The 12,500-nt window shown below is 43.1% G+C and overlaps 1 protein-coding gene across 1 annotated transcript in view; it reads right to left on the bottom strand.

Moving 5' to 3' along the window:
- Positions 1-8,755, bottom strand: part of LOC143276024 (discoidin domain-containing receptor 2-like) — a 336,888-nt gene extending 328,133 nt beyond the window's left edge. The window contains exons 1-2 of the mRNA XM_076580410.1: positions 7,915-8,755; positions 5,898-6,567 (exon numbers count right to left, since the gene is read on the bottom strand). Of these exons, the coding sequence (XP_076436525.1) occupies positions 5,898-6,114 (217 nt within the window). The 5' untranslated portion in view covers positions 6,115-6,567; positions 7,915-8,755. The remainder of the gene's footprint in view (positions 1-5,897; positions 6,568-7,914) is intronic.
- Between the last annotated feature and the right edge of the window lie 3,745 nt (positions 8,756-12,500).

The following is a 12,500-nucleotide window of genomic DNA, read 5'->3' as shown; positions in this document are numbered from 1 at the left end:
CCCTCACCCTCACCCCCCCCCCCCCCGCCCACCTCACCCCCATACCCCTCCAACCCCTCTTGCGCGTAACAATAACTCAAACCCACCCCACCTCTCTCCCCTTACTTCCCAAATCCTACCTCCACACTCCCTACACCCTTCCCCTACCCCCTAAAAAACAGAGAGAGAAATCAGGAGAGTTATATATATATATATATAGAACTGCAGGTGAATAACTAACTGTGAAACGTAGCGCGTGGTTGATCACGGATCTAAAGTTGCGAACGGCTTCTTTCACCCCCTATCCTTCCCCCTCCTCCACCACCCTGGCCCTCCCTCCCCACCTCCCCCTCCCCCCCTCCTACCTTTCCTAACAAAACACTCGAGGTCCAGACTACTACTGGTACCACCTACTACACTCAGCTTGGGTAGCCGGGTGGAAGAAATCCCCACAGAAGGAGCCGAGAGGTAGCGGACATGTATACAACCCCTTTAAATAAAGAACCAGCTCCTCTCTCTCTCTGTGCCATGACTAGTCTTTTCTCAAGCTACGCCACACAGATACCGTTCCCCTGTATACTTACACATAATAGAGAGAACGAGAGATAGGTTAATATTATATATACCGATATATGAAAGTAGACATAATATACCTATCTGGAGCTCTCTGTTTCAGATTATTTTCTTGTCGGTTGGCGTCTGCTCCACCCTCCACCCTCTCTCTCCCTCTCTCCCTCCCTCCCTCACTCCCCCTTCCTGTTTTAAACATTTCCTCAGAACATCCACATCCCTCTCGCTGCTACATCAAACAAGGTTTTCCCTTACAATAAAAATTAATAGATATGAAAAAAATTGAAATAAATAAAAGCAAGCAAGCAAGAAAGAAAGAGACGTTAAGGAACAAGACTGAAAACAGAGAAAGACAGAACGAGGGAAAAGAAAAACAAACCCAACACACACACACACACACACACACACACACACACACACACACAAAAAAACAAAAAAAAACAAAGAAAATTACAGAAAATAAAACAAACAGAAACAATAACACAAAAAACCCAGTCCCATCACTCACCTAACATTCACGTCATAATTTAGAGCACTCGCTTCGCTAAGATTAAGTACACAATGAGCCCTGCCAAATTTCAACACTTCACTTAAACGTCGCCAAGCTGACAAGCTTGTTTATTATAATGAGATTTGAACTGAATTAAGACCGCTCCCCCCACCCCTCTCTCTCTCTCTCTCTCTCTCTCTCTGCGAACACACAAACACGCTCTCTCTCTCTCTCTCTCTCTCTCTCACATACACTTTAAAACGACCAAGATATATGTGTAAATCATGGTTTAAAGACGTCCCCGCTTACTACGGTTGTGTGTGTGTGTGTGTGTGTGTGAATAAAAAATGAGCACTGGTGTGTAATCGGAAGTCCCGTCGACTTGAAACAATGACGTCAGGTGGCACGCGCGCGCTCTTTCCGGTGTCGGTTTGGTTTTTCACGTCGGAAGTTTATTTAAGCGTCAGTTCGCTAGTTTGGGGAACATTATCATCCGAGCAACATCTGTTTCAACAGCCATGATCTTTTAAAAAAATTGTATTATTCTGGGGTCGTGCAAAGGGGATGGTTAGTTTGTTATGTTGTGTATTAGTGTCGTTTGATATATACATACAAACATATATATAAATATATTGATAAATAATCATTTGTTCAGTGAATCTAATATACTGTCAACAAACGTTCCCTAAGGAATGTCAATGATGATGATGATGATAATAATAACAATAATGAGAAGGAAGAGGAGAAGAAGAACAAGAGGAAGGAATCGTCATAATAATACTAAAACCATTCCTGGAGAGTGCGTGAATGCGTACACGTACTTTGGAAACTGCAACCATTTTAGCCGCAACATGACTACAGAAGATCTATGCTCTCTCTCTCTGCTTCTCTGTTTTTCGCTCTGTTACTCTCTGTGACACACACACACACACACACACACACACACTCTCTCTCTCTCTCTCTCCCTACCCCCCCCCCTCACACTCTCTCTCTCAGCGCAGTTCACTACAGGCCGGCAAGACTTCACGACTGACCGCTCTGCATAGTGACGTAACCGCTCCAAGCCTTGTGGTCAATCTGACCGTCACTAATTGCTGACGCAGTGTTAAGCACCACTCGTCCTTAACTGCGAGTTGAGATACCCAGAGAGAGAGTAGTTAGTTTGTAGTGCTGAGTATAATATATACTATACCACATGTGCAGTCAACGAGAGAGAGTCCTCATTGTTGAAAGCTGGGTTTGCAAGAGAGAGAGAGGGAGGGAAGGGGGAGGAGGTGAGATATAGAGGTAGAGAGAGGGGGGTGGGGAATAGCGGGGGTAATGTGAAAATGGTCGTGCATCTAGGGGAGAGAGAGAAGGCGATGGGAGAATATAGAGCGAGAGAGTGAGAGCGAGTAAGACAAAGAGCAGAGAATGTGAGAGAGAAAGAATGAAAGACAGAGAGAGAGAGAGAGAGAGGGGGGGGTGGGGGTGGGGGGGTTGATGTGTGTGGATGGAGTGGTCAGAGGTAAAAGACCATAACCTGAAGTAGTACTAGTAGTAAGTAAGTAAGTACTACTGCCACCACCACCACCACCACCACCACTCACTGCTAACGACTTCTCTCACAACCCAGTGGTGGTGGTCGCGCTGTGCTTTCTCTGTCTTCATTTGATCGACTTAGCCGCCGTGAAGTGTTTTTACCTGGACCAGGGGCATACTACACGGCTTTCCGCCAGCCCTGGACCCCTTGGTATGCCGTTTGTGTAACTGCTACAAGATGTTTGGATTGGTCAGAGCGAGTTAGGGGAAAGAGGAGAGGGAGGAGGAGGAGGGGGAGAGGTAGACGGAGGTAGTTTTGATCGTTGGGGAAACTAACTTGGAGAGGCTGGGGTCAGTTTTTGTTGTTGTTTTTTTGTTTTTGTTTTTTTTGTTTGTATGGTTTTTTTTGTTCTTGTTTTTATTAAACACACACACACACACACGATAAAAAAGCTGGATGTCGTGTCGAAGGTGTTGGTTTAGGGGCGAGACTGGGGTTGGTGGGGACTAGGGGGAGGGAAGGGGTGAAGAGAAGTGTAGGTACTAGGTGTGTGGGGGGACGGGGCGAGGGGGGGGGGAACGAGGGGGGTGTGTGTGAGAGAAGTGGACTGTGATTCGAAGGAAAGGGTTGTGGGGGTAAGGGGTGAGGTGATGGGGCGAAGATGTAAGAGAGAGAGAGAGAGAGAGAGAGAGAGAGAGAGAGAGAGAGACTTTGCGTCTGCTTTAAATTGCTTGGGTGGACAGAATAAATTTGTGAGTTCATCGTCAGGTTAGGGTGGGTATGGGTAATTGCGAACAGCGTGTAATTGCGAATGATTCGTATACCGCCCCACTTCCAAGCATTCTTAACGGTTGCATTTCTCAATTTAACGTCTGCTTCGACCTTTTGCTAATACCTTATTGAGTATCCATTTCAAAGAACCAGTCAAACATCAGCTGTTTCTGACTATTTCCGCGCTGTTTCTTCTCTTCGCGCACCACTGCCGACCAAGGTTACAAACGTACTCTCAAAATCCTAAAATCAAGGGAAGCAAGTTGTATGACCTGAACTTCGACACAGTTTAGAATAGTTTTATTTGATCGGATATGTTGAATGCGCATTACTAGTGCTGGGAGAATTTAAGAAAGCATACTGGTGACAGATTAGAACGTCACTTTTGACAGAAGTTTGCAAAATATTGTTGTTTGCAATTAGACCACAGCATATTTTGACGTTATTCTATTTGCGAACGATGCTGCACAGTTACTGATAATTCTCAAAAGGGTGTGCTTGTGTGCGGTGTGGGGTGTGTGTGTTTAAATGTCTGTGTGTTTTTGTGCATGTGTGATCAAAATCAACAATACAACAGTCTGGTGCGATGTGCCAATAAGATGTTATGTCTAATGAGTTAAAGACCTGCTTCTGTTTTGATTATCTACATGTACTCAAAGCCATCGTTTGCAATTAGACTTGTTCCTTGGCATTTACCCTCAGGCACCCTTGCTATTTCAAACGTCGACAAAAAGTTGAAAAGAATGAGCAGACGAACTTTTCCTGGTGCAACCAGTCGGAGAAAGCCTTCAAAAACAAAAGAAGTACGTTTGACTATGGCACGACATGTAATCTTTACAGTGTACACGTTGAGCTGGTCGCTTTGACTGGATCGTTCACAATTACCCATACCTACCCCCTAACTTGACGTTTTAACGGAAGGCAATTATGTCTGATTTTTTTTTTTTTTTCACAATGCGAGTTCATCGTCAGGTTAATCTGACGAAAGTCAATTATGTCTTCTTTTTTTTGTTTTAAATGCATGATGTTATCACTGTCATGTGTCATGTGGGTGTGTGTGGGTGTATGTGTGTGTGCGTGCGCGTGCGTGTGTGTGTGTGTGTGTGTGTGTGTGTGTGTGTGTGTGTGTGTGTGTGTGTGTGTGTGTAAGCGTGTACGCTTCAATGTGCGCCCGACCGTTCGCGCGCGCACGCACGCGTGTGAGCGTGTGAATTTACGAGGGAATGTTGATTATTTTATCAAGGTTTCCACAGAGACTGGCAAAGCAAGAAAGACTCGATCCCCGATGCCACAGAACATTCAGAAGAAAATTGATCAAAACGGTGATAATAAGAACGAAGAAACACGGAAAAAAAAACCCACAAAAGAACAAAAAAAAAACAACACACATCAAAGAGTAGATGTGGGAATTTAAAAGAAATATATTAATATCAACAGACTGCGATTGTAGGACAGTGAGGGGGCTGGAGGGTGGGGGGCAGGGGGGTTGGGGTGTGGGGAAAAGAGGGGTGGTGAAAATGGTATGACGGGAACTGGGAGGGGTGGGGGAGGGGGAGGGGCACCAGTTTACACTTTTAAGAAAATCACTGATGTGATTTGTGATGGATATCAGTCATTACATATCATTCTTTCCTCATTGCCAATGGAGAAAGGACAAATCAGTACATCCATTTTCTTGATCGATAGACGACTGAATTAAATAAATGTATAAATTATATGGTTTGACTTTCAACGTACAAAAGATATATAAAACCAATAGACGGAATCGATTATTTAAATCATAGAATAAGAAAAGCACTACCGATTCGGATTTAATAATTATATTAAAAAAAATCGTTTGTAATAATAATAAATAAATATTGATAATGACAATTTTACATTAAATTGTTTCACACTGACAGTTTAACCATTTGGCCTAATGTATATATATATATATATATATATATATATATATATATATATATATATCTGTAGATTCTTTATTAATCAGATTGATTATTGAAATGGCCAACTTTGAGATATTGAAAAAAAAGAGTCAAAAGCGGGAATGCATAGAGAGCACATTCAAACAGAAATAAAATAAATACATTCCTTTTGGTAACAGTGTTGGGGGTGCGTGAAAATACACGGAGAAAAAATCAGAATCAGTTTGCGGTACTGACTGTGAGAGGGACAAGGGGGAAAAGGCTGAGAGAGAGAAAGAGAGAGAGAGGGGGGGGAGAGGGAGGGAGGTAGGGGAGAGATGAAGGGAGAGAGACAGGGAGATGAGAGTGAGAGAAGATAGACAGACAAACATACAGACATACAGAGAGAGACAGAGACGGAGACTATAATGAAAGAGAGAACGCTGACACACAGAATATATTTGACAGACGGACTAGAAAACAAATAGGAAAAGACTAGAAAAATAGAGAGAGAGAAAAAAAAACGAAAGACAGGGACAGAATATAGTCTGTTAAAAAAAAATTTAAAAAAAGGAGAGAGAAAATAGAGAAAACAGCACCACCCACCACCCAAAAAAAAAGAAAAAAAAAAAAAAAAAGAAAAAAAAGCTAGTCCACTCACCGACATCCCGACCCATAGTAACATCCACTCGCGTCACCACCATCACCAGTAGCACAACCAGCATCCTTGCCATCTTCAGGCCTCCTCTGGTCAATACAACTCCTCCTCCTCTTCTTCTTCCTCCTCCTTCTCCTCCAGTAGTCCGTCGTCCAGTGCTACACATCGTAGTAAAGGCTGAATCCTCCATCCTTCTTCTACATCCCCATCCAAGCTTCATCCGTTAACGAAAAGAAAATAATAAATGAATAAATCCAACAACCGGTTCAACAGCCTCTGATGGGGAAGCTTGTACAAAAATCGAAGATGATCCTCACGGAAGAAGAAGAAGACAATGATTATAATCTACACGCACAGCTAGTGGACAGACGCCGGGGTTTTGGTCCCGGCTGCCGGGTCGATAATCAGACAAGAAGACACAGTAGCGAGTAGGTGCACAGCAGGGGTTTAATAATGGATGAACAGGTGACCGGTGAGTATAGCCGGCGCTGTATTATTGATCCACCGAGTTAAGTAATCACTGGCTTTCAACAGTAGCCTGGAGGTGGATTGATGAATGAATGAACGAATGAATGAATACCTCTTGTGGTCACTCTGACATTTGTTGAGGAACTGTCCTCTCTCCCCCTCTCCCCTCTAATGGTCAGTGTTCAATTTGAGTCCTTTTTCGCAACTGAAAAAAAAGAAAGAAAAATTATAAATAAAAAGGAAAGAAATGTCGTTATTTCAAATAAATCACAAGTATACTATGATTCATACGATTCAAATCGTAAGCTTCGTATCGAAATCAGAACGAAAACTATAATTTTTTTTATTGATCGATCAGTTTGATTTGATTGTATTTCTTTGATGGGTTTTTTTCTCTTTTAAAGAGCACAAATGAAAAGATACAGAATTTATTTTTTAGTATTTAAATATTATGAACGTTTTGTAAATTTATAAATATTCCTCGTAATTCTTAAAAAAGAAGAAGAAAAAAAAAGAGATAAGACAGCAAAGTACTGCAGCAATGAAAATATGTAACAGACACAGTTAGTTCTTGTACGTTTTGAATATGTAAATCAATATGAATATCAAATAAATCAATGAAGAATGTAACACCCACCCCCAAAGAAGAAGGAAAAACAAAAACAAAACAAAAAAAAAAAAAAAAAACAAGAAGAAAAAAAGAAAAGACAATCAAGATTCTCTCGAATTCAAAACATTGTGAAAACACACACACACACACACACACACACACACACACACACACACACACACAGAATAACAACGCTGGAATAGATGTAAAATAAATCTAAATAAATAAATAAATATATAAATATATAAATGATTAAATAAATAAACGAGTAAGTTAATAAATAAAAGTAACGTGCATACTCCACCTTCAACAAGAAACTACTGCTTCCATGTAAATTATAAAAAAAAAGAGTTTCACCAATGAAACAACAGTAACACACACTACAAACAAACAAATGAAAAAAATCCTTCTGAGTAGAAGAACACAAAACTGCTCAGAACGATAACCCAAAGGAAGATAGGAAGAAGAAATGCAGTGGAACCTTTTTCTTGTAGTAATTATAATATCCTTCTTCCCCTTACAGGCGAGGTTTGAACACAAGTAATAAACAGAATCCAAAGCAGGTATGTAGTATTGTTGTCAGCGTAGTCGCAGATTCCTGTACACCTCACACAAATTAGACGACAGACAGGTCGAACTAACAACACACTTTCTCCTCCTCCTCCTCCTCCTCTTCCTCCTTCTCCTCCTCCCTTGAGCTACAGCTAGCACTCAACTAGAGCTCCAAGTTTTCGCTCTCCTCCTATCAGATCTTCCAATCGATCTGGCTGGTGGATACTAGTGCTGAAACAACACAACAACAACACACACTCTCTCTCTCTCTCTCTCTCTCTCTCTCTCTCTCTCACACACACACACACACACACACACACACACACACACACACACACACACACACACAAACTGTACTCCTTGATAGCCCGTTCGTTGTCACACACTCACTCTGATGCCGTTGTCGCCGGCTGAAGCTGACGAAGTCGCTACAGATAGCACTGGCAGCAGCAGGGCAGCAGCAGCAACCGACTGAGGCCGTCAAACAAAGCACTACAGGGTGACACACACGTTTCTTGCACTTGTCATCTTCACTCCTGTCCTCACACCCCTCAACTTTCTCCACCGATGATGCTGAAAAGTAGTAGCAGTAGTAGTAGTAGTAGTAGTAGTAGTAGTAGCAGTGTAGTTGCAGACGATGTCTTGAAGAAGGTAGAAAGAAGAAGAAGCCTTTGCAGTGCTACGAAGAAGAACTTGCTCGTCAGTCGTCAAAGCATCATCATCATCATCGTCGTCGTCGTCGTCGTAATCATCACCATCACCGTTCTTATCCTTCCCGCCTCCGTTTCCGCTGTCGTTGCAGGGACGGTGGAGGTGGTGGTGAGGAGGGTGGTGGTGGTAGCATAGTGCGAGGTTGTGGAACTACACACAAGAGTTGATATTGTTCTGTTTTTTAATTTTTTGTTTTGTTTTTTAATAGTACAAAGTCCACACACAATATTCCCACCGGAGGTGTGTCACTCACTCAGTCACAAGTCACACATCCCTGCGAGAGAACAACCGACGGTTCACACAGCACAAGAAGACACTGTAACGGTATCACAATTCCTGGTCAGCTCATTCCGTCCTCCTCCTGGTAAAAGAGAGCAGACGACAACACGAGGTGCGCGTTCTCGTGGTTGGTAAAACCCCCAACTCCCAGTGAGTGAAGGGGGGAACTGGTAGACGGACAGACACACACACACTCTCTCTCTCGTCTCTCCACTACTGCTACACAACGCCACTCGCAGCGCGCGCCGCTGCCCGCAGTACAGTATCTCTCTCTCTCTCTCTTGTCTCTTCTTTCTCCCCCGCTCTCTCTCTCTCTCTCTCTCTCTCAGCTTGGTGGATGCGCTGAAACTCTTCCAGTGGTGTGTGCCATTCAACTGACGAAGCTCTCTCACTAAGTCTGCTTGCAAGCGCCTTCGCTCTCTCTCTCTCTCTCTCTCTCTCCCCAATGCTCTCCCTTTCTCACTCTCTCTTTCTGTTTCTCTCTCTCGCTTGCCCGCGAGATCTTTTCTTTCGCAAGCAGCAGCAGCTACTCACTCACACGACTGGCTCTATCTCTCTGTCTCTGTCTCTCTCTCGCTCTCTCTCTCAACCCCCCCCCTCCTCGCGCCAAGCCCCAAACCAACCCACACCCCCCTTATCAGATAACCGTCGACCAGTCCAGGCCCTACTCCACTCCATGTAAATGTCAAATCGTGGGCGAGTCCAATCCAGCAAAGAAAGGGGAGGCAGGTTGTAGTAAAGGACAGGATACATCGTTTTCATCCTGAAGAAGAGAGTTCGATTTTTAAGCTATTTTGCGAGTCAGAGCGAGACAAGCGCGCTGAGGAGAGCGAGAGAGTTTGAGAAACTTCTTAGCAAGGGAGTGTGCAGGGAGAGGGGAGGGGGAGGGGCTGAGGGAGGGGGAGGAGTGATAGGAAGGGGCGCGGAGGTGGGGGGCCGGGGGGTGGGGGGGGGGGGGTCTGCTGGAGGGGAGGAGAGAAGGAGAGGAGGTGGGAGAGAGAGAGAAAGGGGTGGGGTGGGGTGGGGGTGGCATTCATTCATTTGCACAGCACTGCAGCCCGCTACAGCCTGAAGCGAGACCACAAGTTCTGTACAAAGCATGCGACACTTTCTTCTTCTCAACCAACTCCACTGTGTACAACGCGCAACACTGATTTGATTGGAAAGGGAGACAGAAAGAGAGAGGGGGGTGGGTGGGAGGGGGAAGGAAGGAAGGAGGGGTGGGGCAAGGGGGTGGGGGTGAAGTAAGGGGTGTGACAGGGTTGACACTGCTTTCTACTCCAACGGTGGTATCTTTCTTTAAATTACGATAACTGCTCCACAGACACAATTAACGGGCGTTAGGGTGTGAAATGCCTTGCTCAGGACGTCTGTTCTTGTGGCCTCTCTCTGTCTCTCTCTCTGTCTCTCTCTTTCCATATGCATGACGTATTGCGTATATCTAATATATATATATATATATATATATATGTGTGTGTGTGTGTGTGTGTGTGTGTGTGTGTGTGTGTGTGTGTAAGTCGGCCATTGTGCTAATAATTATTATATCCACCGTTGGAAAATAAAGATCAAATCATTAATTCAATCATCCATTCTTCTCTCTCTCTCTCTCTCTTTGTCTGTCTCTCTCTTACCCTCTCTCTCTCCGTCTGTCTCTGTCTGTCTGTCACTCTCCCTGTCTATCTGCCTCTGTCTGTCTATCCGTCTGTCTGTTTCTCTGTCTCTGCCCCCTCCACCTCTCTCTCTCTCTCTTATTCGAATGTTTTGTTATGCAATGAAAGCATGTTGACGCATTCACCCATGTCATATAAGGACCTCATGGCCAATGAGCTATATAGCGTCAAAGCATCAAAAGCTTCAAGCGTACGTCTCTCTCACTCTCGCTGCTGCAGTTGGGGTGGGGTGGCGTCCACTGATGGCGTCATACCCTTCCTCCTCTTCTTTTCTCTTCCACATCAGACCATCTGGTTTTTCATGGGTCATTTATACTACTACTACTACTACTGCTACTACTGCTGCTGCTGCTGCTGCTACTACTAAGCTTGCAGTTGGGCCAACAGCAAAGTGAGAGCTGTATGATCAGTGGTTTCTCCATTGCAATGGGAAGTCATTCACAGCTTAGTCTTTTGTGAAAGGGCTATGACTCTCAAACTAGGAGGCAAGATACCACTGCCTCTTAGCGCTGCAGCCTTGGGAGTCTTAGTTAGTTGGCTTTTGGGAACCATCTCAACGCCGGGCCGATTGTCAGTCCTAAAACCCTCTTTTACTTGGCCGAGAGAGTGGGGATGTACCTTGGGCACAACACTCTCCACTATAATATAATGAAATTCTAGTCCAGATAGTTGGGACAGTGCGGTTGCCCCCTCTGCTGTTCTGATTGTCATAGTCGGACACGACCGGCTGACGTATCATAGTACTACTACTACTACTACTACTACTACTACTACTACTCTTAGCGCACAAAAGAACCCATGGCAACAAAAGGGTTGTTCCTGGCAAAATTCTGTAGAAAAACCCACTTCGACAGGAAAACAAATAAAACTGCACGCAGGAAAAATACACACACACACACACACAAAAAAAAGGGTGGCGCTGTAGTATAGCGACATGCTCTCCCTGGGGAGAGCAGCCCGAATTTCACACAGAGAAATCTGTTGTGATAAAAAGAAATACTACTACTACTACTACTACTACTACTACTACTAACTAACTAACTAACTAACTAACAAAACGAAATCATTCGTAATTATTACCTACACCTTGATTTAAACCCACTTTGCCAATACCACCTTCATACAGACAAATACGTACCCAAGTTGCCCGTCAATCTTCCTACCGCTCTTACATATAATTCAAACAGCACTATCACTGTTAGATGTCAAAGGCATTCCACTCTCATCCATTTGTACCACTTCAAGTAGGCAATTACCAGGCACACTCAGCAACAGAATTTACAACTGTCGGGCCGCTGTCAGTTTCGCCATTATTCAAGGTCACTGGGGGATATGCATATCAACACCCAGAAACGTCTTCAAAGCAAATACATGTACAAGTTGACTGGGAAAAACACAGCTTTTGCACAATGGTTTGCATTTGGAAATCGAACTTATTTTCAATTTTGTTTTTTATCAATTTGTGTATTTCACTGTGCTTTTTTGATATCTGTGAAACTGGTGCATATCTGTTATGCATATGTATGTGTGTGTATGTGTGAATGCATGTTTTACATTTATTTGCTTATTTATCATCATTGTTGTCTTTTTTATTTATTTTATTATCATTATTATTATTATTACCTTTTTATTTATTTATTCATTTGTGTACGCTTATAGTTGACTTCATCAAGTTTTTGCGCCTTATGCGTAATATTATTATTATTATTAGTTCTTTTTTATATATATATATATTTATCTATTATTTATTCACCCTTTTTTTCTCAAGGCCTGACTAAGCGCGTTGGGTTACGCTGCTGGTCAGGCATCTGCTTGGCAGATGTGGTGTAGCGTATATGGATTTCTCCGAACGCAGTGACGCCTCCTTGAGCTACTGAAACTGAAACTGAAACTTTTATCAAACAGTCTCAGGAACGTGTCATTCAATGAAATAATATAATCTTTTCACGGATAATGCCTTTCTGTTTTGTTTTGTTTTCTCCAGCTAGCGAGATCTATACACACCGAAACAAAAATTAAACGAGTGGTTACAATATATTGCCAAATACTTTCACTTACCCTTTTGTAACAGGCGGTTGCAACTCTGATAATTGTAAAGCCACACACAGAGAGAGAGAGAGAGAGAGAGGGAGCATTGCTTGCGCGTTTATTTTTATTTAAAAAAAACATTTTTGGGGGCTATTTAGCCGTCGATTTGTTTTTGTTTATTTGTTTGTTGATGTTTTTTTCACCTGTTATTGTTATCTAAAAAAAAAAACAATAAAAAAAGATTCATGCTGTAGAATTGTCTTAACTTTTTGTGTGTGTGCTTACAAA

This window comes from Babylonia areolata, chromosome 31 (genome assembly GCF_041734735.1).
Source record: "Babylonia areolata isolate BAREFJ2019XMU chromosome 31, ASM4173473v1, whole genome shotgun sequence".
NCBI lineage: Eukaryota > Metazoa > Mollusca > Gastropoda > Neogastropoda > Buccinidae > Babylonia > Babylonia areolata.
Note: the sequence above shows the minus strand (reverse complement) of the source record. Positions and strands in the feature narration are given on the sequence as shown.